Source organism: Oreochromis aureus, linkage group 6, assembly GCF_013358895.1.
Source record: "Oreochromis aureus strain Israel breed Guangdong linkage group 6, ZZ_aureus, whole genome shotgun sequence".
Lineage (NCBI taxonomy): Eukaryota > Metazoa > Chordata > Actinopteri > Cichliformes > Cichlidae > Oreochromis > Oreochromis aureus.
The window spans coordinates 30,463,875-30,491,053 of NC_052947.1; the positions used below are offsets into that span (position 1 = coordinate 30,463,875).

Genomic DNA, 27,179 nt, shown 5'->3' on the forward strand with positions numbered 1-27,179 from the left:
CCAAACATAATTGCACTAAATAATTTTTGTTGAGATAATTTGATTAGTTTGGCTGTAAACACACACTTGCTGTGTTCTGATGAAAATGTGAAGAAACTAAATGTAAAAGTAACATATATCATAAATATATGTTACTTTACCATCAATGGACTTTCTTTGCTGTACAAAAAAAAAAAAGTCCATTAAACAGCACCACCTAGTGGTGGCAGACTCATGAAGCGGAGATGACATGTTTATTATTATTATTATTATTTTTTTTTTTTTTACACTTTTTATTATTTTTCTGTGTTTTCTTATTACATAAAAAGGAACACAAACATTAAAAAATTAAGATTTGAAACAAGGTACAACATATGAGGAGTTCAATCCCAAACAAAGACTCCATGAAGGAAATTTAGGTTTAATAACATCTTGGCTTTCTAGAAAACAGCGACTGACCGACTACTGAACCCAAGTGGACACAGTCAGGTTTTACAAACATTCTTGTTAGGAGGATGTGTTGGTTCCCAAATGCGTGTCTGTTGTTTTGGAATTAAACTTCATATATTGAAATGACCTAAAAGACCAGAATTGACAGAATACAAGCATAAAAAGGGAACCACAACCTTTGAACATTTTAAGCCAAGTGGCTTTTGTGACAGATTCTTTGAGTAATATTTCATGAGTACAAAGAGTATACATTACAGAAACCAGAGTAAGAATGAACACATCCAGATGAGCCTAAGGCCCCCAAAGATTCATCCAAGTCATATCAAAACACTCAACTGTACAACAAGAGGAATTCTCAGAAAGATCCTGAAGGGTTGCATCTCTGGCACTTTTATCATTGGATGACAGATTACCAAACTTCGGCTAAAATAAATCATCGCAGTAACACAAACATGAAGTGCTCCCTTCAGGACCTTTTTTATTCAGTGTAAAATAACTACACCTCTCTTAACTGTCATATATAATGAGGCTGATTCACATTAAGTCCGTCAGCTTAAAGATTATCAACATAGCCACATTTTGTCCTCCAGATTTTTCTTATCAGCCTTTGAAGATTTAACTCTAACTATGAGTAATGGTCAGTTGGGGTTTCTGAGCATTAATTAAATTACATCTTAATCTTAAAAATGTTGCAAGAAGCAGAGACTTGCTGCATTGTTTATGTTTAATGCGACTATAAAAAGGTTTTTGGACTGAGTGGGATGTGTCTGTGTTTGGGCCCTGCCTTGGAGGCCTTTGAGGTTTACAGTGCGCTGTAGAGATGGAGGAAGAGGGGTTGGAGGTGGGGGCCGAGAGGATGATAAAGAGCAGGAGACTCTTAACCATGGGTGGTGTCATCCTCCACAAAGTCTTTGGCCTGCTCCGCTGTGATCACGTCGATGTGACTCACCTAAAAACACAGAGACGGTTAATGACTAATCAATGCTGCACCGAATGAGCAGTAATTGCTTTTCTTAAGAGACAGACACAAAAGAAATTACTATCACTTTTTTGAGGGAGAACAAAGACACAAATGAACTTTGAATGCTATTGATTTAAGACAAATGGAGTTTGAACAGAATGCAAAATTATGTTTACAACACTGTCACCACCACTGCATTTTCTCCCTTGAATCCTTAAGTTAAAGTGAAGAATAGTCAGTCCCCCCCACTGACTTAAGTAGGCTGGGCTGTGTGAGAACAAATGAACAGCCTCTCTTAAGACTTATTTTTCTTTTGTATTGTTGTAAAAAAGTAAATAAAAATAAAATCACCACCTACTATTGGGGAGAAAAAAGTCAAATGCATTTGAATTTTTTAGAAACATCATCACGCTGTAAATGACCACCGACGATTGTGAGAAAACTTGCTCAGGTACAATTAAACCTGGTTAATCCCTGAGCATAGTCTGACTCAGTAGATATACAGAGACTCGAGGGAGGAGGCCTCACCTTGTTTCTGAATTTGACACCATAGAACTTGTCGGCAGACTCGAGCAGCTCAGGTCTGAAGGTGGTGGTGATGAACTGGGCGTGGCCAGCAAGCTCAACAATCATATCTGCAAGAAGGAAGGTTTGCTTTGAATCAAGTTTCCAATATTTCAGCAACTTTCATTTTAACTTTCTTTTCTTTTGGTCAGTGATATTTTCTCCAAACCATGCATCACACCAAGTCTCACTACAGTCTCATAAACATTCCCTTTCACCCCTGATGCTCATCTCCTACTTCTACTATCTATCATTTCTCTTCTCTCCAGGACATCGTCCACCTTCTACCTACTCTTACTACGGAGGAGACTGTGATCAATGATGAGAGGTATTTCTATTAATCAACCCTACCGATCCACAGAATTAATTCATTTAATCTGTGCACACACATAACTCATTGTTACCTGAGACAGCCTTTCTGTGCTGTGCATCCAGTGCCTGGTCGATCTCATCAAACAGGTAGAAAGGAGCAGGGTCACACTTCTGGATAGCAAATATCAGGGCCAAAGCCACCAGAGACTTCTGACCTCCAGACAGCTGCTGCATCTCTCTCATCTCGCCCTGCTTCCCCGTGAAGGACACCTACGCAGGACATGTGCATCAAATTAGACCATCAAACTTTACTTGAAACAAAAACAGAGAAATTAATTTCTTTTCTGTAAAAACTTTATTATAGGAGTCTCTGTTTCATGAAGTTAAACCAATCCTCTGCAATGTTACAACAGCTCTGATAATGATAAAGATAAATTTAGCCCTAAGAGGACTGCGCATTACTCATTGCATGACCAATCTCACCTTGGTTCTTTCTCTGTGTGGGAGGACCAGAAATCATAACAGTCCAGAAATACACATTCACATGTTTCCAAACAAAGACTCAAGGAAACTCATACACTGAGGGTACTCAAAAATAATAAAACTTTATATAATGAGAAAAATTAAAGAGCTGAAACATTTTGCTCACTTATAGCATCTTCTTCTTATTTGATTATCTTCCATTTATTTTTTTATTTTTTTAAAGGGTGATTTATAAATGGTAATCAGTAAAACCCGTCAACTAACAGCAGATAAAACAACTGAACTGAAAAAGACTCCTACCCTGATGCCGACTCCAGTGAACTGGTCCACAGAGGGAACGCTACTCTGTGAACCGGAGCCCCTCTCGCTGTCAGCACCCCCCTCTCCTTCATCCTGAGACTGGCTTCCTTCAGCATCACCTTTCTTCATCACCAGCGTGGCTTTGCCACCCGGCACCAGTTTCTGGAAAACCTCACTGAAGTTCTTCGACACCTGAGAGGAGCAGAAGATGGTAAGAAGAGATATAAAATGAATTTTAGTGACATTTTGATGATTTTTTCAAATTCTGAGAAAATACTTTAAATTAGTGTTGAACTTCTTCAGGGATAAACTTCCTGTAATCTTCTGGGTTTCACCTCAGTCTAAGTGAGGTCACCAAACTGGACCACACAACCATGTTTGTAGCTTCTGAAGCATTTTTAATGTAGCTTTTGTGTAACTAACAGTCTCCCCAACAAGTCTTTGCTCCAGTTTTGTGTACGTGAAATTATAGTGTTTTATTAGTGTGTTACCAGGAATTTACAATCCTATGATTTATGTATAAAGCGTGCTAACTTTAGCTGGTAGGTTAGCACTGCTTGTCCAAATATGATCACTTCTGCTTCCAAAAAACAAATGTGGTGATGATGATGGGTGATTTACATACAGGTCTAAGGTAAAAACCACAGCCTCGTATCACTGAAGATTTTAATCAGAGTCTGAGCTACACTCTACCTGTTTGAAGGTGAGCTGGATGGCTTCGTACTTGCGCAGCTCCAAGACATTCATGAGCTCCATGATGGATTTGTAGCCACGGTCCAGCTCATCCTGACGCTTGATTAGCTTTTCTTTCTGCTCGGAGAAGTTGACAAACTGGTCTAGAGCCTTTTTGTTGACATGGCTGTACTTCTTTAGCTCAGTGTTGCATTGCTCCAGTTTTCTGAACAACTGTTGGAAGAGAGGGAAAAAAAGTGAAATACAATACATCATTAGCAAGATCAGATCTGTTTTAAATCAGTATCTTTTAAATTACTCCTCAAAACATGCTCGCTTTCACGGTTATACTTTAAGATGAATGCACAAGCAATTTAATTTCAGAAAACAATTGTTTTTGTGAAATAACAGTATATTAAAGGATGCACATAGAAACCAATAATGTAGAAAAATGCATAGATGCTTGTTTTGATTTTTACGTTTTTAAAAACCTGAACTCACTAATTTGGCACTTTTGCTTTGATGTTACAACTACACTTCCAGGAAATGTTGCTCAGTACTTTTATATTTTCAGATTATTTTTCCACTCAAGGACAGGTTTCATAATGCTAGAAAATGAGTTTCACATGTTTAACTAAATAACCAACATACATTCATTATGTATTTCATGGATGCGTTTTGCAACATTCTATTCATATCTGAAAGAGGACAAGGCCTGATCAATTAAGATCTAGTTTAGTCTAGCCCGAAAGTGTCTCACTGTCTCTCCAAACTCTCAAATTCTAAATTCATCTCTTTGAATCACTAATGACCAAGGAAACATGAGCAAGTGCCATTATTACATGGCTCTCTCATCCACTTCTGCAATCAATGGCACCATCATGCCCCCAAGCAGTGTCCTGTGGAGAAAGATTAACTATATGGAGTGTTTATGAGCAAGTGAGAGTCTATTTTTGGCATTGTTGAGGAGGGGAGCTTACACAAACACACACGCATAGACACACACAGAGTGTGCTCACTCAGACACTTATGAAAGATGCAGCCAAGTCCACTCAACACACAGTCTTTGCCCCCAGTGTCTGAGTCACTAGTGAGTGGGTGGGATGTGATGGCCTTGGGCTTTATTCCTAAAGAGACCCGGCTCTGGCTGCATGTGTATGTGCAGATATTTCTGAACGGACTGGGGAGGGGGGGGGGATTGCACATAAAGACTGACCTCAACACAGCTACTTCATTATTGTTTGTGTTGCTGCTGTAATGGCTACGGTGTGAAATAAAACTGTTCCTGTAAGATTGTGCTGCTTTGCAGGATACTGTCTTTCAGGTCACCAGTTTACTCTTACTGATGCCAACAGCTTTTCAGGAGCAATGCTCTCTACTCAGCTGAACCCCAGAACAAAGGTTACAAGCTAGTGCAAATAGGTGGGGATACATTTTTGACTTAAAATAATAAGGCAAACAGAAATATGATTGCAAGCTAGTGTTGTTCTGTGTCTGTTAAATGTGTACTTCAGTAATGATTTAAATTTGTACAATCATCAATTCAACTTCGTGAAGAAATGAATAATATGTTAGTGTATGCCCAATACTTAATGCAATGACTTGAGTGGTCCATAGTGGGTGTGTGGATGTTTTGTGATTTACTTTTCGGTTCTCTGCATGTAATTTGCCAAGGGACTGCCGTTTCGTATTAGCTTTAAGCTAACTGTGTTACAAGTCAACAAATGGCAACAGTTAATATTGTACATGTTTCCTTTTTGAGTGAAACCAATTAAATTTAGATGAATAATAATTTGATTCTGCTTTCATTTTCAGATATCGTCTTTACCAGTCTATCTATTCATATAAATTCGCTCTAAACAACACGTGGAAGACGTGCCATCAACTGCCTCCTGCATCGAGCACACTCCCGATTTGAAATAACTGCAAACACTGTGAGAATTATGGTCTTTGACGCTTGTGCTTATAATACTATTAAATGTAGCAGGTACATGCTCCCCCCTCATAACTTGGATTAGCGACTTCCTCCGCTCTTCTTCACCTAACATAATTCAGACCTTGGGTACAGCTCATTCCATCACTGATGTGCAGAAGTACAGCAGAGTGGTGGACAGTTTTAAAGATGTTGTGAGCTAATCTACAGCTTGCCACTAAGACTAAGGAACTGATTCTAGACTTTAGGAAACAGGTGCCTCCTTTCTCCTGGCAGTACCAAGGAGTTAGATTATGAGGTGGCTGAGGACAACAGATACATAGACAGTAAATTGTGACTGGTCCAGGAATGCAAAAGTTGTCTTTAAGAAGGTCCAACAAGCTGATCAGGAAAGCTGAGCCAGTTCTAGGAGTAGAACTTAAGACTGTATGTGTCTGAGAGCAGGATGCTGAAGAAAGTCTTCAGCATCATGGAAAAGCCATTCTACCCTGTGCATGCTTCCCTGACTGGTCACCATAGCAAATACAGTAAAAGCCTCATTGCCCCGAAGGGCAGGTCTGAGTGCTACAGAAGATATTTGTCTCTCTGTGACTGTATATCTCCACTGTGTATGGGAGGTGGGACTCTTACAAACACTTTAACATTTTAACACACGCACAACAATGCTCTTACATCACTCCATCTGTTCTTTCCAGGATAGATGGATTATTATAATCTATGATTTTTCTCTCTTTTCTCTCTCTCACTTACCTCATCTGCTCATAGCATTAATATCATTACCACTGTGTCAATTTCCATTTACACTTCAACTCTCACATGGGAGATGCTGTACGTATGTGTATTTCTATTCATACTAAAACTGCTTTTCTTTTGTGTATCTTGTTTTTCAATGAACTGTGCCTTATTCTATATTTAAGATGCATTTTATTTCGTTTTTGACACTTTCCCACTGAAGCTAGTTAGTTTGAAGTAACTGAGCATCCTGTCTGACTCCCAGCACCCACTGCTTTTGTTTTCATTTTTGTTGCATTGAGCATGTAAAAGGCAGAACAATTTCCACTCTGAAAATAATAATTCTCATATTTTAATAAACTCCCACTGAACCATAACACTGTACACTACATGTCTGAAAGTGCTACTGCTGGCTGATTAAAAAAAAAATAAGAAAGAAAAGAAATTTCAAAGCCAGTGGCGAGCATGTAACATCATTAAGCACTGTGTGTGTGTGTGTGTGTGTGTGTGTGTGTGTGTGTGTGTGTGTGTGTGTGTGTGTGTGTGTGTGTGTGTGTGTGTGTGTGTGTGTGTGGGTGGCAAGGTGTACCTGTTTGAGTGTGAGGGTCTGGTATTTCTCAAAAGCCTCCTGAGGCAACGAGCCCAACTCTCTGATTTTCTTCATGCACTCCTCTTTCTTCTTGAGCAGCATGCCCTGTCTGTTGGTCATTTTCTCCAGCTCCTTTGTGTCATGGTTGATGGCGTCATTCTGCTCCTTCTCTATGTTCTTCCATCGCTCCATGCTCTTTATGTGCTCCTTGATCTCCGCCTCTGTCTTGTCAATCAGAGAATCCAGATCTGGGGAAGACATTTGAGGAGGTGATATGGGTTAGATTTTATTTATACATACTATAGTGCCGAATTCCTGACTTAAAAAATAATGACTTTCTTTAATAGTTACTGAAATTTGCTTCTTCTGGGAAAAACAAACAAACAAACAAACAAAAACAAAAAAACAACAACAAACATGGTGAGGGGAAGTTTTTTACCATCAATTATTTTGGGGAAAAAACAGTGGACTGTTTGAGCATTTTATTAAATTAGATTTGAGTGGTTATTTTCCTTGATGATGTAACATATTTTACGTGCTGCTGACATGTGTGGCACAACATGCATGCACTTTAAGATGAGTTTGCCAACAGTAGCCAATGCTAGCCAACACTGGCAGTGTAAAACCCGCAGGTGTCTTTCACTGCAAGTGAACATCCACAAGCCTTTGCTGAATGTGGTTACACACTGAAAGCCTTGACTTTTCTTTCCTTGATCAAAGAAGCAGAACGTAATAAGTTTGTGGCACTGCCACGTACTTTGATTTCCAACTTATTTAAAACTTGTCTCAGACCAGAGAGAGAGGAAGTTGCTGCAAAAATCACAGCAGGAAAGATCTTTGAGATGTTGTAAATCACTAAAATATGAATAATTACTTAAACTGACTATTTTAAGTGCCATCTAGCGAAGACCAGCAACTTTTAATCATTTTGTCAACTACTCTCGTACATCCTTAGTTTTAAGATGGCTCGTAAGACTTTGTGTCATCTTTGTTCAGCAGAAGCTATTACATCATTTGTCTTTAGAGCCTATTCTCAACAACCTACAAAAAGGGAGACAATGTCTTTCTTTCATTTAAAGAAAGAAGAAATTAAGATTGTTCAAAAAAAGAAAGAAAAGGTAAAACTGACAATAGTCAAGAGTGGATGACTGAATATAGCGCCTACATAAGAAAAGGATGATGCTGTGAATGTCTTTAATTAGTTAGTGCCAATGATGAAATATGAATCCATGCAAATTAAGGCTATTCAGAAACAAGTGCTTTTTGACAACTGCATTTTATCACCTCTGAGTCACTGCACCACATTTATAGAACATTTATACAAATGTGCAACCAGGCAGTCTGTTCAAGAACAAATTATCCAAATTGTGATTTGAAGGCATCACAGCCATTCTCACCATCTGCTGGCAGTACCAATGAATGAAGGCATCCTACAGTTTCCCAATTTACACTGAAATAACAACAATGAGTTGAGCCAGACAGGTAATAAATTAACAAAGCATTGGAATGATAAAAATTTTTTTCTGCTTTCATTTTACTCGACAATGAATGTAGTGCTCATTACTGCACAGAGTACACAGAGATACAGATACTTGCCTAAAGCCTACCTATAGATGAAAAAATAAGACTTAAAAGTCAACATCAAAGGTTAAGGTATAATCTAAAGCCCAGTTGCAGCCTCTCCTCTCGAACACTAGAGCAGACAGTGAACCTAGTTGTTAAACTATTATTTACAGTTGACAGCTATGCTTTAAGGGCAAAGCCTTTGTGACAGCAGAAGATCCAGATGTTTGATCCACCCTTTCTATTAACTCAATATTGTAAAAAAAGAAGAAGAAAAAAAGCGAGGAGCTATAACTCAAGAGTTAGAGTGTGACTTTACTGGGTACAGGAAACTAACTTACATAACTTAATATTGTGTCCTATATAAATACAGTAAAAAAAAAAAAAGGTTTTAACTGACCCAACATTATTTTTATTATGAGCATATTTTTGAAGCAAGTGTCCATGGCTTTTTTAAAACTTTGTGGGTTCATTTAATTTTCAAAAACCCTTCCTGCCCTGGAAAATAACATTTCCACAATCCATTATTTTTCCTGGTCTTTAATAACAAAATCAGTCATTTACTTTAAATATTAAAAAGTTTTTAAAAATAATTTTGTTCGTGATCATAATGACATCAAAACTTATGCTGCAGTCCAGAGTACAGTGAATGTCAACACTGTAAATACTGGCTCCGAAACACATGCTTTCAGGCATTTTCTTCATAAATTCAACTTTAACTTCTGGACAACTGTAAGACAGACTTATATTTAATGAAATCAAACAATTACAATAGAGAAGCGACCATTAAAAATACACCAACAGGATCCTCTGTAAGTTATTATGTCTAAAGTGAAACCTAATCTAATTTAAACCACTTTAACCCACTTTAAAGTAGGTGTAAACTGTCCTGTTATTATAGGTAAGCTTCTATATATGTGTAGCCATAACCACAGCAGTGACTATTTTACCCCAGCATTTGAACAATAGTATTGACAAACATATCAATATATTAAAAACCACATACCTTCTGATCGAGCTAAAGTCTCTTTAACACGTTTGTTGATGCCGTCCAGCTCAGAGGTTGTGGCTGTGAGCACCGTGCCTCCCTCGGTCTCACGCAGCTCGTTTAGCTCCTGTGAAATACAAAGTGATGGAACATCAAAATAGATGAATAAATAAAAAGTGAGGCTCATTCAAACACCCCTCTACCTACAAAATGAAAACATTATTTATAGTTTAATCAGCTGTATGCAAGAATTAATTTATAAAAGACCACAATTTAAAATAATTCAACAAACATACACACATAGATCCTGTGACAAAAATATTCTACAAGCAAAGTGCCTAAAGGGATGGTGTACCTGCTCCACTTGGTCAAGACGTTTCCTCAAGTTCTCATTGAGATATGTTTCCACTCTGGTCATGATGCCCTCGAGCTTGATTCTCTCATTCAACAACTGTCTGTTGTCCTGCAAGTGAATAAAGACATCGAAGCACAAAGTTACTTATGTGATATTTTCACCATGTGTTGAAACCCAAGACACCAGTATAATACCAGTGATTTGATATTTATATGGGTTTTTCTTGCTTTGTGTATCACATAAAAGAAATCTCTTGCATGAAATGGTGCTGTCAGAGTGACGGATGTGTGAGGAATGATAGCCATTTATCTAAAAGCCAATGTTGCAGTTTCTGCCTTTATAAACATCCTGACAATCCTAAGATGAGAGCAACATTAACTGTTCAGTCTACACAGAATAAAATCTGTAAAAAAAAAAAAAAAAAAAAAAAAAAAAAATTGTGTATACACCTGTCTGCTTCAGCGAGAGCTATCAGTGAATGTTACGTAAAGGAACAAGTCTTTGCCCACTTACGTCGAAGCAAATATCATATCAACCAAAACCCATGAAAACTAAACCAGGTTGTTCTGTTGCAGGTAATATAATCTGACAACAGCAAACATAACAGAACCATATATGAAAGGCTTCATGTTGTGGGGGCGGAGTTGTTGCACAACGATGGCAGGAATGGCTGAAAGTTCAATGAGGGGAGAGACGAGAGCAGCTGGCCGTGAAAGAGAAAGAAAGGGCAATGCTGTATCACAGGAACATCCCACACACAGCTGCTGCCTGCTTCTCTCACCTCAGTCAGATCATTTGAATACACTAGGAGGAGGCAGAAAGCGAAAGGACACTGAGAAACAAATGTAGGTAACCGGCATGTTCTCTGAACTCCATGTAAGCACGTGCGGATACTGCCACAATTTTAAATTCAACAGCACATTTCTAAAAGGCAGTAATTATTTCACTGAAACATTTTTCTTAAGTGTCTCATAGTTGATAAATAAGTTTTTTGCTTTTTCACATCAGTGTGATTTTTTCCCCCTGAAAAACCTGAATAAATTGTACAATAAAGTTTTAAGCAATCAACTGCTGTAAATTGATATAGCACAATTATACAAATGAAAATTCATATGTGTGTGTCAGTTATTTTACAGTGCAGAAACACTGTGACAAATGCTGCATGTACAGACACAGTCTGTGTCCACCGACCTGCTGCAACTGACGAATCTCATCATTGAGGTCATCGACACGCCTCTGATCTTCCAGGCTGAGCTGAGACAGCAAATCTGTACCGAGCTCCGCCTTCAGTGACTCTCTGGTGGACTCCATGGCATGGAGGCTGGCCTCCAAACTCTGAAGGCTGCGTTGCTGGACAGAGAGAGAGAAAGAACGAAGGAACGTTAGACAGCAGTGGGCAACGTTAAGACACAATAATGGGGACAGGCTGAACCTGAGGCACAGACCAAGTTAAACATAAATAAATAAATTTGGTCATAGTGATCTTGAACACAGGGTTTTTATACAGGTTACAATACACTGCAACAATGAGGTAATATTACCTTGGGCATGAAAGTCTTCTCTGACTGCTGCCTCTTCTCCTTCAGCATCTTCATTTCTGACAGAATACTGTCTCTGGATGCCTTAAACTTCCTCTGCTGTGTCTCGATCTGCTGCATCTGATTCATCAGTTGGTCAATCTCATTGTTGATACGTGGAGGTGGCAGTTAAGGAAGTATATGCCAATTTTTACTACAGATGAGCATTTTCAGTTTTTCTTAATAGCCACTCTCGAGCTAATCACATTTACTTCATATTGCCATGCCTATTATAAGGTCCCTGATGCGATGCATTGTTAAATCGTTAACGGGCTACTACTGTTTCACCTAGCAAGTTATAGTGCTGGGACTGCAAGAAACCTGGATATGCAGCCCATGAAACCCATTCAGGCATTGAAAGACTGGTGACTTACACAATAAATACAACTGTATGTCAACTCAGCTGAGCAAACATTACAAACCAACATTAAACGTGCCAGACAATGAAAACACCTGCAAACTGCAATATTTACAAGAGTAAACACTACATTTCAACCCTCACAAACAATCTGATTTAACTAGTTTGATGTGACGTGTAGCAATGCAACAACTAAATTACCTCCAGGTAAAAAAGTGTAACATACACTTAAAAATACACTTTCCAAAATGATATTAATGTTTTCAGTGCTTTTGCTAGTCCCCAAGCTGAGAAAGAAACAAATTTTCCCTTATAGCAAAAGAAGAAAAAGAAATGAGTTGGTGCAAGATTAATGAATGTCACAGAACAATGATACAATACATAGCACATAAACACCTAATTACCCTATTAGTGTAAGTGTCATACTTTTTCTTCTAATTGGTCTAGAAATAGAGATTAAAATCACCAGTTGTGCTTCTAATGCCACGGGAAGAAGGTTCCACGTTTAGAAGTCATAGTTTTTGATTTTGTTAATTTATTCGTTTTCGTTAGTCAACCAAACTACTTGAAAAGGTTAATTAAAAAGGATAAGAAAGGATTCAGCTTTAATTAAGTCCTTTGGCACAGAATCCCTAAACAACAGAGACAGTTTTGTTGAAGCAGCAGCAGCAAACTGGAAGGGCACTCAGAGAGTTGATCTTCTGCCCAGGCCAAAGTCACATTCAGCTATTTTAAGTGACTTGGATCTAAAATTAAAGCATGTAAAGGGTTCTTCTTTTGCACATACACCACCTCTTCCCAAAGTTTCAAGAAATTCAGCCTGGTTAAATATTCTGTAATCGTACTGACAGACACACAAAAGACACTGATCAGATAATGAGTAAAGTCATGGGGCATGTTGTAGGCTATTTAGTGCTCCAATAATGTGATTGGGCTTTTAGGGAAGGAGGTGTCTCTGAAATCAAAGCAGAGGATTAAGAAGGGCTGCACATGGTCATCATTAAGTTAATTTAACAGACAGGCTTATTGATCTTCAAAGGACTGCAAAACTCCTGTGGGCCTCTGAGGTTTACCAGGACTCAATGAACACCAAGACCAATCAATGTGGTGATATAAAAAGGACTGAAGGAAAGAGGATTTTCCTGCCTGCTGACCAGAGAAGACCTAGAAAACAGATGTTCAAAGAGCATCTGACAAATGTGAACAGATAATATCAGGCTGCAAACAGTTTTTTTTTTTTTTTTTCCATAGAGAAACACGATAAATTAGCACAATCACATAAAATCAGGTATATTTAAAATTTCTGTTTCACATAAAAACTGTATAAAGTTTCACTGCAATGTAATGGAACAGTGAAGACGGCAACTAAAAGAAGGAAGGAAGGAATGGCTGAGAGCTCATGCTTATTGACAGGGCAGAGGTGGAGAGTGAAAAACAAGGTGTCTTAAATAATTAATTCATTCTCTGACTCACTCCTCTGGGGAGTGAAGTGAAGCACCATGTCATCGGCACAGACGTCCATTTCGCCTACTGACTCGCACATATACGTAATCACCAGGTGCGCACACACTAAGCAGCATACGCTTTACTGGCTGTGAGTGAGTGAGAAGCTACACACCATCACACAGGTGTGCAAACAGACATTTAATCATACTGGGCCGGAAGTGACCATATTCATAAATACATCGCACATGCAAACACAAATCCTCTGTGATCCACTTGTTTGGCCTTCATGAGCTGTCCAGCAGTGAGTCATGGCTCTGGCCGATATGACCCAACACACACTAATCCTTCTTGACCCGATTAAACCCTGCCACTGCGTCCCAGCCAGGCTCCAACTGGCGTTAAGGTAGCTACACAACCCAGACTGATTTAATACACAATTAAAACAAAGGTTCAGCCATGTGACATCACTGCATAATTGAATGAGGGTGGTGTAACTTTCTATAACATAGTTTTTATACAGAAAACAGCTCCAACACAGCAGAACGTGGCAACGAATTTAAATTAACATTTCAGTCCTAAGAGGATGCAAAGTTTTCTGTTGTCAACACAAAACAATGTTTACTTTAAAAGTCAATATGAAAATGATTTTAGAAAGGCTAGTTTTAACTGTACATCATGATTTAAACCTTTCAGGCAAACACAATCTCTATCCAGAAAAGGAAAGAAAATCTACTTGGATCTAACAGATACCAATTATCAACAGTCTGTCTCCAGTGTTTATGAATTTCATAACATTTCAAAGTGGGAGATGTCTGTTTAGACTTGTTAGTCATTTTCAAATTCAGTCTTGAATCACATACTCCCTTTTTCCTCAGTATTCCAGTCAAACCCAGGCCATTTTTCTATTGTCAGTAAGTCTAAGCAGGGAGCCAAAACTCTGCCTCACTAATGACGCGATTCTTCAGTGAAGCTTTCAAGTTTGCTCATGCTCTCAATGGACAGCAACACACAGCGCTCTAACATCATCATGATAAACAAACTCGCCACATGTTTTAATAGAAAGGATATGTTCAATGTTCCTGCGCAGGTTTTCATTGAGTTTGGCCTCCAGCTCACCCAGCTCCTCCTCAGCCTTCCTCATGTCTTTCTGAAGCTCCAGGCGAGACTTTCTGGTATCATAGTATCCTCCTGTCAGAGCTCCACGGTGGCTGACTTGGTCACCTAGGAGGTAACAAAACAATGATATGAATGTTCTCAATTGGAGTATTTTGCACTGAGAATTGTTTAAGCTGTACTGCATTTCACAGCAAAGCTTACCCTCCAGAGTGATACAGTCCATGGTGAAAGCTCTTGCCAACTGGGTGGAAACCTCCATGCTACGACAAATGAGGGTCTTTCCAAACACGTGCTTGAAGGCTTTGTCAAAGTTGGGACTGTAGCGCAGCTTGCTGATCATTGGGATGGCATCCTGATGGAGAAAAGTGAAACAAACAAAAAAAATCATTGGTAATAATGAAACAAATTTGTCAGTAGAAATCTTGATGAAAAAAATGGAATGAAGACGACTGAACAAGGGTAAATGAACAGTTGCGATATCAAGTAAAAAATATGTTTAAAATAGTTGAATACAGTTTTTATGTTAATTGCCTCACTGTCAATTACTGTATACCCCTATTTGCTAGTAGATTCAAAATTTAATACATGCAAAGTGCCCATTCATGTCAGGTATTTACGTTGGTTTCTGGGTAGGCTGTGTCTCTGACGTCCAGCTTGCTCAGAGGCAGGAATGTGACTTCTCCAGGCAAGTTCATTTTGTTGAACTCCATGAGTATTTTAGTGCTCACTTCATCAGTCTCCACGATGTGGTAAAACAGCCTTAAAAAAACACAAAGAAACAAACAAAGAAAACAAACCAAAAAGTCATTTTTACTATAAATCATAAATTGTTTGTAAAATTTACAACACCTGCTCTGTGAGTAAACATGAAAACTCACATTTTATATTTAAAAATTTAAAAAGGTTCTAAAAACAAAGAAGAAAGCAATAATAAAAAAGCCCAAGGCAGATGGTATACTGATACTACAAACAGGGGAGTAACTTCAGACTAAATGTTTTAAACTCGGTATATTTCATTCTGGCTGGGCTGCTGGCTTCCCACGCAGCAACCTGCTCCTTTTACCCACCGGGCACATTTGTATAATCTTGCATAATAAAAGGACTTGGAGCCGGAAAGTGTTGTTTTCATTTCAGCCTACACAGACATTTGAATGAAAATACAAAAGCAAACCACACCTGGTCCCAGCTGTAACCTCCACGCAGGTGTAAAAAGCAGGCTCACATTCAAAGTTATTCATGACGATGCCATGATAACCATTGATGACATGCTGGTTGATGCCCTTCCGACGGAAATGCTCAAGGACTTTGTTGATGCTGTCAATACCGTTCAAGATGGCCTGGAGGAACATAAGTAACACAAAAGGAATAATGATTAATGTAATATAAAACAGATTAAAGTGAAGTCTGACTGACTGCTCAGCATTTCTTCAGCATGACAAGCCATTATATCCATCAATCTCTGACTCTACCTCCACCTTTAAACAAGATCATGAGATGCTTGAACTCCTCCCTAATCTGGAGTGGCAAACTCACTCTTTACATCCACAATAGCAACACAATAGCCCTCTGCCCCACAGTTACTTCTTAAAATTCTAAATGAATAAATGAATCTGAGACAAAGTGCATTACTGTTGAAGTAAAGCGCCCACACTGAGTCTTTCTAACTGCACCAAATTCTAACTATGACAAAACGAAGTTCTACATTCTCACTATGCAAAATAACACACACATAAAAAAGCACAGAAAAATAAACTCATATTGTATGAGCCATGCAAAAAAGGTCTGTATTAACTCAATTGCGCAATGCTACACTGAAATATACACTGCGAATATAAAAATGTGGGATAGATACAGCCCATCAAAGGCTGGAGATGGATGAGTCAGCCGGGACTAATGTAAGAAAAATAAATGCAGGACATTTGTCCATGAAGCTACACACAGCCTCCTTTCATCTGGGCAGACATTATTCAGAAGTGATATTTGATTGATGTATATGCCCCGAAGAAATGACTGGATGAGGCAGAGAGGAGTGAGTCATATGTAAATTTAGCTAGCTATCATAAGGTGCCAGTAGCGAAGCAGATGAATGATTCCATTTGATATATCTATTCTGACAACCGGCTGAGTCACAAAGTGAGTCGGTCGCTGTATTAAGGTGGGCTCGTTTAAAGAGTGAGGCCTTTTTTTTTTCTTTTTTTTTTAAACTTGGGATTTGATTTATCTTCACTTGCCCATTTCTTTGCTAACAGCTCTTCTGTATGTAAGTGCGTGTGTGAACTATAATGGCAGGTCTACCTGTGGCTTACAAGTGTCATCCTGGGAAAGAGGAAGATAAATCCATGTACTGTGTGTGTTGAAGTAAAAGGATTACTTTTCAATCCTCTGAAAAAAAAAAAATCCACTTCTGCGCCCATACATGCACAGTCACACTTTCACTTGTATCCAGGTGGAAGCATTAGGGATCCTATAGTTGCATTATGCACGTCAATAATTACGCAGTCATGCACAGTGACACGGACCTTGCCGGTAGCTGCTCTGAGGAGCTGCTGTTTTTTCTCCAGGTCCTCTCGTTTGGCTGCCAGAGCCTGCTGCTCTGCGTTCTCCTCACGCCACAGGTAGCTGGGCAGATACAGAGAGTCACACACTGTTACACTTATGTCACCAGAAGCACTAAAACGCAAGTGCAGTCATGACACTAAAAAGAAAAAAAGAAAAAAAACCTTCAAACTAAAACTCTCATCTTGGAAATAGATTATGAAACCAACACAGCTGCTGATTCATAGTTTGAATGTATTTAAACATAAATATTCATTCACTTTCACATAATTTCAAGTCAAGCTGTTTTTAATTGCAAACTGTAACTATCATCTTCAAGTAAAAATATATCGTCTCGATTCCCTGCCAAACCATCTCATTGTTTCAGTTAGAGTAAATTCATCATTTGTTCTCATTTTTAGATATGCTACTAATAGCTTGCAGCTGTCATGTTGCCTTCTCACCCGACAGACTGCGCAGTGGATCACAGTGATGGGTGCATAATTAAAAATCTGACATACACAAACTATTCGTGGAATCTGTTTTACATGCTGACAGTAATAAGGGTCTTGCTGAATTTAACAGAATCCAGTTAAAAAAAATGAAAGATCACAACCTCTTTTTATGCTTAAGGCAAATTATGCGTTTTGAGTGTCATTCCTAATAATAGCTGAAGAGGCCTGAATGTGAATGCTGCCTTTGTCGTGCTTCAAGAAACACAGAACAATATTCAGCATTTTCACTAAAAAGCTGCAACACAATTCAACCACCCTGAAGGACCTTTTAAAGGCAAGGAAACTGTGGCAGCAGAAGCCTGAGGTATCATCCTCTGTGTTACATAAACACACCTCATTGTTTAAGTGGACTGAGAAGGCCTGGTGACATTCACAGGAGACAATACACTGGCATCTATCTAAAGGTTGCCAAGCGGAAACAGCATACTGGCTAGAAGAAAGGCTAAACAACAACCTTTCAACTCAATTCAACATGCAGGTCTGACTTATGTAAAGCTTCATTTTATCATGAGATGTCAAACTAATCAAAACTGCACATTAAAAAAAGTGCAAAATATAATTGAGTTTTATACATTTACATTTTAAAGATGTGAGGTCAAAGAGAAGATTAAAAAGAAACATGAGGTTCTTACTTTCTTTCACTCTGCAGTTCATCTTTCTTGTTCTTCACTTCATAATACTTTTTGTCCAACTCCTCCACACGGGTCTTGACCTCATTCAGATCTTGATCGAGTTTCTAAAGATACAAGTTTGAAGTGAGACATATTAACCTGCTAGGATGTCAGATCAAAACTGCAGAAATTTTTTCTAAACCACATATATCACATCACTAATCTGAAATAAATAAATGCAAAATTATTTATTTTAAATCGGTGTAAAATTAAGGAGCCAAATGAAAGTCTATGCCTTGTTGACTGTTTTTTCACTTTTTGTTGTTGTGGATTTTGCACCAAATGTTCACAAGTCATGTAATGAAAAGCTTAGTCTCAAAATGTTAACTTTATAATAAAGATTTGTTTCCCCCTTTCACAATTTCCCACCAGTGCATCCCCTAGAAACATTTTTTTTTAAAACCCTTTCTTCAAGCTATATGCACAAGACTGCAAAATACCAAAATAAAAGGGAAAAAGATCAGGGCTTGCAAAATCGCTAGCCCGACGTCCTGGGGCTAGCGATTTTTCCAGTCGGGCTACCAAAATCCATCTCAGTCCTGCCCCTCGGGCTATCATAGGAAGAAAAAATGTGTCAATGATTTTGCATTTTCTTTCGCAAATGTAGCTGAGTAATTATGTCATTGGCATCGATGAGCCACTGTCATTATGTGACATATTGAAATCGCGTTTGAATTTGTGCTTGTTTTTTGCTTTCACTTTCACTTTGCGATCACGCGAACTGTGTGTAGAGAGCGGCAGCACTGATTGGTGAGTGACGATTAATTGCGCACCGATTCCTCTGACATCATCTTATCACTCATTAGCTTACTATTCAAACGTGACAAGTGAAATTTCCCACAGCAAGCTTAAACATGTGAGAGGTTGATTGCGCAGAGAATCGCTGACCGTTATGTAAGTACGTGTGTAAAAGCAGCAGGATTTACGCCGGTATTTTAGTTCTGCTGAGCCAAATAAGACAGGTCAGGGTGAAGAAGGGACAGCCAAATAAAAGCCTACCACAAAACGGAAAAGTTATGACAAATTAGACTATGAGGCAAAAAGAAAGCTCAGCTTTTTTGGTTTCATGGACAAAAGAATTTCTGTGGCTGGAATATGACGAGCTAAATAACATCATGTTCTGCCGGGTGTGTCGTGAGTTTCATTTCATTTGAGTCGACAAGCGCCTTTGTAACTGGGACCAGTAATTTTAAGAAAGACCCCATCAGAACCCATGAGAAATGCAAGAAATGCATTATTGCTCAGTCTGCAATATCTTTCCCAGAACAAACAGCAATTGCAAAAAATAAACCAAGCAGAAGCAGAAGTCCTGAAAAATCTTTCAAAAGCGTACTATGTTGCAAAGAGTGAACTACCATTGGCCAAATTTAGCAGTTTTTGCAAACTTCAAAAAGCAAATGGCCTCGATCTTGGTTCCCCTTACCTCTTACCCTTGACTTCAGTGGAAATTTCAGATTCAGGATCTGACACAGACTGATTCATGTTCTACACAGTTCTTGCAAGTTCATAGAAATTTCTGTTCAATTAGAAACAAGTATTTGAGTTGATGACTGTGATTTTTATACAGTTGTTGTGATTTGTATTTTAACAATTTTCTGATAAATTTGTTTCCGTTACAATATTATACTTTAATGTATAATATTGTAAAGGAAACAGAACATTAAAAAATTGCTCTCTTTTTTATTCGGGCTACTTAAATTTATTTTGGGCTACCAAAAACTGAAGAGTGCCTGCCCGAAGGGCTACCAGGGATTTTGAAATTTTGCGAGCCCTGTAGATTAAAAGGTTCCAGCAAAAACAGTGTCAGAAAAAAAAGAATAGCTAGTTATTTCAACTAGAGCAACAAAAGACAGTAAAGTAAAACTCAGTGTGCAATTCTTTTTCATGGTAAAGCAGGAGAAGCAGGTCTGAAACATTTTGAATTATCTTACGTTGTACTGCTCGAGGTTCTTCTCCTTGTTTGCTTCTGTGTCCTCCAGGTCTTTGTGGATGGCAGCAATCTGCCTCTTTTTGTCATTGATAGCCTGGTCCAGAGACTTCAACTCCTTTTTGATCCACTTGTCCCTTTCCTCCTTAGAGGTGAACTGACTACCACGACCCTGCTTAGCATACAAGTCTGTCCTCTCTTGTGTAGCTTGAGCTAATCTGCAAAACAACAAAGGGGGATCATAGATTTATAAACTGAATCAATAGTTTTCTCTAGCTCTCCTTCCTTCCTGTATTCAAATGTTTGTATAACACATGCAATAAAATAATTTTATAACAGAATTCACAAATATCTCATGTGAAGACACCTTTAATCTCTCACTATCAAATTATATTTAATTCGGATTGACTGACTCATTGAATCACGCCCGGTCACCGCCTGCTCAGGGAACGATAGCTGAGAATGAGTCATCCCTACCTGGAGATGCCCCGCTCCTCCTTTTCCTTGACCATGTTGAACTTGGGTTCAGTCTCCTGCAGCTCTTTTTGTTTCTCCTCAATTTTCTCCAGGAGCTTCTGACGCTCCTTCAACAAGCGTTTCTGGAAGATCAAGAGCAGACTATTATTCCAACAAATCCGACAAATGAAAGGTTAAGAAAAGAAGAGTTACATGTGAGAAAAGGTGTTGAAGAATAAATAAGCCTCATGACAATTATGAAAAATGTATACTTATATTTTTAGGGCTGTCAAAGTTAACAGGATAATAACGCGTTAATGCTTATTCCTTTTAACACCTCTATTTTCTTTTGATGCGCGATTAACACATGTGCACATGGGCTGTGACCTGTGCCCCCCGTAGATTGGGGTGTCTGGAAGTGACGCATCAGAACATTGTGAATGGTAAGCAGAAATGGATGAAGAAAAGGGTCGTTTGAATAACAAGTTCAGCTTTAAAGCTCTGCCAGATGGTTCCCTTGAGAAGAACAAAGTTATTTGTATTTACAATCGATGTGAATCGAGTTAACACCGTAGTATGTGAAGTCTTAAATACCGCTTGCTGGCCAAAAACACCACTGATAATGTAATAAAATATATATATATGTACATTTTTAAAAATCTGTGATTAACTGAGAGTTAACTATGGACAATCACACGATTGATCGCAATTAAATATTTTAATTGACCGACAGCCCTAATACATTTACAACAGATTTATATAAAAGGTATCTACTGCAAGAGAATCCTTTAAAAAGAGCATTAATATTCAGTAAACCAAAATGTGCTAGTATCAATAGAAAATCTAACTGACAACTGATTTGGACAAATTCCTTTGTGAGATGGCTGTGCTCACTTTTTTCCCCCCATGGTTTGATCAGCCACCTCAAAGCTGATCAAACCAGGATCCCCTGTAGCTAGAGAGGCTTTTCATTTTGCTCCAATAACTTTTGGCTGGTGTTGTGCCAGCCACAGCCAGGTGGGCTTAATCCAACCACTAGCCAGCTTGCTGCCTGGGACCCACCATGAACCATAAAGACTGAGCCAATAGAGCTGTTATGTATAATTATCGTCTTCATACTCACATGTGCACACAAACACCAGGCCATATGGAAAGTGATGCATGCCAATTCTGTACACAAAACCTCATGCCAGGGATGATGTATAGTGGAGCTGTAAGCAGAGTCTGATAGCCAACCTGGTGGTTACTCTGTTTTGCTTCTCATCCCATCCCACAAGCCAACTGCACATTTTTTGCACTGGTTGACATGTTTTAAATATTACTCATGATATTAGATATTATACAGATACTGAATGCATGATTACATACATTAAAAGATAGTTATATTAAACTGACAAGTAACAGCTGCATCCATTAAATGAAACAAATACCTTTAAAACACCTTAAACAAAACCACACATTATTAGTTTTGTGAGACTAAAGCACTTGAATATTTGGATCAGTGCCTTTTGGTTCACTGATAAAGTTTTATGCTGTTTTCTTTTGGACAATCTGGGAGTAATATCCCACCATACTAAATAAAATAAGGCTAGTTTTTTAACATTTGTCAAAATGGAAGTCATGATTTGGGGATTTCTGTTTTTATAAACAGATTGAAAAATTGACAGACACCCTTGCCAAAATTCTTGAAAAGTAAAGCAACCTTGGACAAGTACCCACATTTCCGGCTATAACAGGGGTGAGTGGAGTGGATTAAAAGAGAAAAGACTGCCAGCCCTTTCTTCATACAGAGATGGTAAAGGGAAAGAGGCAGGGGGAGTGTGGTTGGTGCATCATCACGTGTTTAGAGTGACGCAGATGGGAGGCTTCCGTACCCTCTGTTCGCTGTTGCCTGCCAGCTCGTCCTGCAGGTCCTTGGCCTTCAACTCGAGTTTGGTCCTCTGCTTGATCTGCTCCTGGCGCTCTGCCGACAGCTGCTCTCTCTCCTCCTTCATGGCAGAGATCTTAGACTTCAGCTCTCGCACAACACGCTCCGTTTCCTACACAAAGACAGCCAAAATAAAGAATCATTGTATGAGGGGAAAAACAAAACAAAGAAACAAAAACCCCATAACCTTCATAAACCCCACAACAACTTCCTCTACAGAGACTAAATGATGCGTCATTTATTTAACAAGGTCACAAAGATGAGCTGATGACATTAACCATCTAAAAATGTGTGATACATTTAGATAAGCATTGATATGTTAGGGAAAATAAAAAAAGAGGTCAACAAACATTAGATGTAAAGATAACACACAAAAATAAAATTTAATTGCTTTTTTTGTGGTTATGGAACCTTTAGGAACAAAAAATGTTGCAATGAACAAAATCAAACCCTGACAATATTAACAAATGACTTTGCTACTGAAACTGTAGTTGTCCAAGTTCAATCTTACATAAAAATCTCAAACTAGATCAATTACCAGAGCACAAACACATCATTCAAGGTCATTTACAAAATATTGTAACATCATCTTAAATATAATTCTGTGATGAGATTTCACTCAAGCCAAGCAATGGTTGTTGGGGTTTTTTTGGGTTTTTTTTACCTCCACTTTGTCTCGGGCATCTTGCTGAGCATCACGCAGTTGTCTGGACTTGTCTCCACAGGTTTCCCTCTTAGTGGACAACTATTAAAAGAGCCAAACAAAGTATAGAAGTCTTGTTACTGAGGCATTGAAGTCTACTCGATACTGGCCATTTAATTAAGTTTATAATGATGTCCAGGACAGTAGAATTTGCGTTATACTGCATAAATAATGCAATTGTGTGAATATACAGTTACTCATTGAGGGTTGCGTTACATTCTTACACCTGCATCAAAATACAGAAGAGTCTGCGTTTTATTCTGCATGTGTACTTCAACGTTTTTCACAACTTTATTACCTCATCCAACTTGGCACGGGTTTCATTCAGCTCCTGGTTGTAGATTGTGTACTCCAAAGCTCTTCTCATCTTGTCCCACTTCTGGTACTGAGCCAGTTCTTCCTTTTCATCTTCCAAGGTGTGCAGACGCTCCTCGATGTATTTCAGCAGTTCATTGATCTTCTCTCGCTTCCCCTCTGAGGAAAACACACATTGGATTGTTTTCAGGTTTTTTTCCTCTTTGTATCTCCTTCACCAAAGGTATACAAAATTTGGCAGAACTTCTGTTATACAAACAATTAATGGCCACATGTTATAGTCATGCACAACTGTGACTGTGAAGGAAATCCGACAGCACTGCTATAAGACGTGAAAATGGATTACATTTTTCTATACATTTAAGTGCTTTGACAACCACACAAACAATTAAACTAAAATGCTTCAGGAAGGAAATCCCTGGAAGGGATTTGAATCAGGAACATTCTTGCTGTGAGGCGACAGTACACATTACACAAATTACAAATTTTGCCTAAGACTAATGAAACTTACCTGGTACATAGAGATATACAGTGTAACGCCTTTTCAAAACAATCTAGCCGATGTCATATAATAACAAAACTGTTCACAGACAATTAAAAACATTAATGAATTAAAATCAACCAATCAATGTTTGTACAAAATGAAAGGTATTCAAAAGCGTTTACCTGTCTCCTTCATGAGGGAAATACTCTCCTCTTTGCGTTCATCATATACTCGTGTCCCTGCCACCTCTCTCAGCAGCTTTAGACGCTGTGAGTCAGGTGCTGTGGCCATTTGGTTGATCTACACAAAACAGTAACATAAGGTAAATTTTCCAAATATCTGGTGTACCTCTGAGATATTCCTATCAGAAAATAAATGATAATGATAATGATTATAATTAATTAATGATTAAATGATTATCATTTTTTTTTAATTAACATCAATTATTTAGTCTACTAATACTCTTAGTTTTTTGCAAAACAGACTAAGGTAAATAAATAGCGAGGACAACACTGTTTTACTGTCTGTTCAACTAGAAACACCCACCCAATGACCACTGCTTGAAGAATGCAATTCATTTCACATCACCAAAAACTACTGTGGATTAAAAAAAAGAAAAAAAAAGTGAGCCTGGCACTGCACTCCTCTCTCACCTTTCCCTGCTTGACAATGTAGTAGGGGTTACTCCGAGAGAAGCCAGCACTCTCCAAAAGGTTCATGACATCATTCTTACTGCAACAAGAAGAGTGCATAGAATAGATGGAATCACACATGCAGTAATTTTAACATGGCAAATTTAACATGGACAGCTGATCCCTCGCAATACTTACGTCACCATCTTCTTGTCTAAAAAGTACTGGTCCTTCTTTGCTCCAATGACACGACGAAGGGAGACTTCCTCTTTGTCAATCTAGAAAGAGATGCATTTATCACTGGGCAAGCTGAGAGTCACACAGAGGAGGATAATTGGCAGGTTATGCCACAGTATTACCAGGCTGCAACATTTCACAGACATCCGCCCTTCATCATCAGAATAAGAAGGACTGTGTGTACTGAAGGCAACGCAGTGCAATCAGTGGTCTTCATAACAGTTCTCACCAGGAGAGACTTCAATATTCAATATGACATGAACAACTTAAATTGGACTAAGGATGTTCACCATTTTAATACCCAAGATTAAGAGTCTTGTTACAAAAGAAAGCATAAAAGGGTTGATGTTGCTGGTTGTTTTGACTTTAGTTTATTGTGTTTTTATTTTTTATTTTGAGGTTTACTTTGATACAAACCAATGTAAACAATAATGCAAATTTAATTGTGAAACAAATATCAGCACTGAAAAAAGGCTATATGATCATACACACGTTTAGCCACAAGCGGCTCAGTGACCGTTTATTTAACACATACACACATATTCCTTGAGAGGCCTATGTAAATGTTTAAATAATACCACAATGAAATCAAGCAGAAAATACAGTAATAGAATAAATTTGAAATGTTTGCCATTCCTACCGGCAGTCGGTTGTCAGAGTTGTCAAATATAATCTCCACAAAAGCCGAAATGACACGTGGACCAGTTCCCTCCTACAGTGACAGGGAGAGAGAGATTTTTTACACACAGGTTTTGGCATCTACCAAAGAGATTTTAGTCAAAGCTAAAGCAAAATCACCCGCACTGTGATAAAAGTTAATTTTTAAAAAACATTTTTGCCAATTGGCACAGGTAGAAAAATGCATAGATTTTGACTGAGAGTAATCTGTTATTTAGCAAGCATGCTTGCATTCATACCTTCCCACTAAAGGCTGATGTTCCCAGTAATGGGACTCACATTTTCCTGTACTTACATGGAGCAGGGCCAAGCGTTGTTCAGGTCGCAGGTGGCTGAATTCATCACTGAGCACAAACTGGATGGCTAAAACAAAAAAAAGAGACGGAAGTTAAGTCTTAGATAACAACCAGCAATGTCACTGAAGTCTAAATGTTTGAATTCTATATTGCAGCAAGTTTTGAGGCTTCATACCATAGAAAAAGTTACTTTTTCCTGATCCATTCCTCCCAACTGTAAGATGAAGGGAAAAATAAACACAAAATGAGGATATGGTGACATATAGGACAAAGTATCCGAAAAACCTGATTAGCAACTCAGGTGCAATACAAAATAATTATGGAAAGATGTGGATGAACACATACCGATGACATTGTGCTTCGGGCTAAAGGGGTCTACCACAGTTTGGTCCCTGTAACTTCGGAACCCCTGAATGATCACCTGCACAGGGAACCAGAGACCACCGTGAACACACCTACTACAACATCAGCTGTTTCAGTGCAACATTTTAACCACATACTATAGGTAAACATGGTCAAAGAGCTCCCGGGTCTATGAATATTTTTAAACATAAGATGTGTCAACTGTTTATGCTGAATAGCACCATCACAGGTAAAACGAGGCAACGGGGCCTTGGCTGATGGTCACTCTGATGGTCTACCGCTACTTTCATTCAGGACATTTTTGAAGGCTTGAAATCAACAATGCCAAGTTAGCCGACAACTATACAATAAACTCTCATATTCTGCATCATATACAACATTACACGTTATAACAACAATGAAAAGAAGCACATAAATCCGAAAACCTAAGGCTGGCCTAGTTGCGTTAGCTTAGCATCTCGAGAAGGGGACGGGCAATTCACTTCTACACTAATTCAAATCGCGCTAGCTAACGTTAGCTAGATAGCTACACAACGTTTGCCATTTATGGAGTGCCTGTGCACAGTTTTGCAATCCAATCAACGTTACTTTGTGAAGTGAAGCCTCACTCAAAGTATAATAGCAATATATTTATCATTCAGTGGAAAAACGTTAAGCTGGCCTAATTCTTGTTATTAGACCAGTAACAGTCGGCAACACGCATCAGTCTGGTCTCGTTAGCTTACCTGTTTAATATACATGGCTGCTTATCCAGGGCGTCTCCTCTGCAAATTTGGAGATGAAACACTCCCTGCGCCAAGCTGGAGAAAACACAACTATAATAATCCAAACTTAACAATCAAACTGTTGCATTAAAAATCATAAAATACTGTAAGGCAGGAAAGAATAACATGGAAAATGGCGGCGGGGGCGGGATAGAATGGATGATACCATTTTGTGAAACCAGGTTGTAGGGATATCCTTGCACTATATTCCTACATGTGGGGAAGCTAAATAATTCATATGAAAGGTAAAAATTCAAATATAACAATAATATAATGTGTATCTATGGTTAGGTTATGT

At 38.5% G+C, this 27,179-nt stretch overlaps 1 protein-coding gene across 1 annotated transcript; it reads right to left on the reverse strand.

Moving 5' to 3' along the window:
* Window positions 1-211: 211 nt before the first annotated feature.
* Window positions 212-27,038, reverse strand: smc3 (structural maintenance of chromosomes 3). Its single transcript, XM_031727451.2, has 29 exons — window positions 26,843-27,038; window positions 26,100-26,175; window positions 25,930-25,968; window positions 25,754-25,821; window positions 25,421-25,492; window positions 24,742-24,821; window positions 24,565-24,643; window positions 24,094-24,211; window positions 23,411-23,586; window positions 23,074-23,154; window positions 22,357-22,521; window positions 20,504-20,625; window positions 20,031-20,244; window positions 18,061-18,164; window positions 16,898-16,997; window positions 15,555-15,715; window positions 14,996-15,137; window positions 14,580-14,730; window positions 14,331-14,483; window positions 11,423-11,574; window positions 11,073-11,231; window positions 9,882-9,989; window positions 9,545-9,653; window positions 6,976-7,223; window positions 3,743-3,955; window positions 3,050-3,241; window positions 2,359-2,536; window positions 1,919-2,025; window positions 212-1,378 (listed from the first exon to the last, which is right to left on the reverse strand). The coding sequence occupies exons 1-29, from the start codon at window positions 26,855-26,857 to the stop codon at window positions 1,307-1,309; spliced, it is 3,654 nt and encodes a 1,217-aa protein (XP_031583311.1). The 5' UTR covers window positions 26,858-27,038; the 3' UTR covers window positions 212-1,306.
* Between the last annotated feature and the right edge of the window lie 141 nt (window positions 27,039-27,179).

Excerpts from the sequence above, each read along its gene's own strand:
- smc3 (XM_031727451.2), bottom strand. Across the intron at positions 23,587-24,093 it reads TTCCCTCATGAAGGAGACAG|AGGGGAAGCGAGAGAAGATC; the intron begins GTAAACGCTTTT and ends TGTTTTCCTCAG. Across the intron at positions 15,716-16,897 it reads TCAGAGCAGCTACCGGCAAG|GCCATCTTGAACGGTATTGA; the intron begins GTCCGTGTCACT and ends ATGTTCCTCCAG.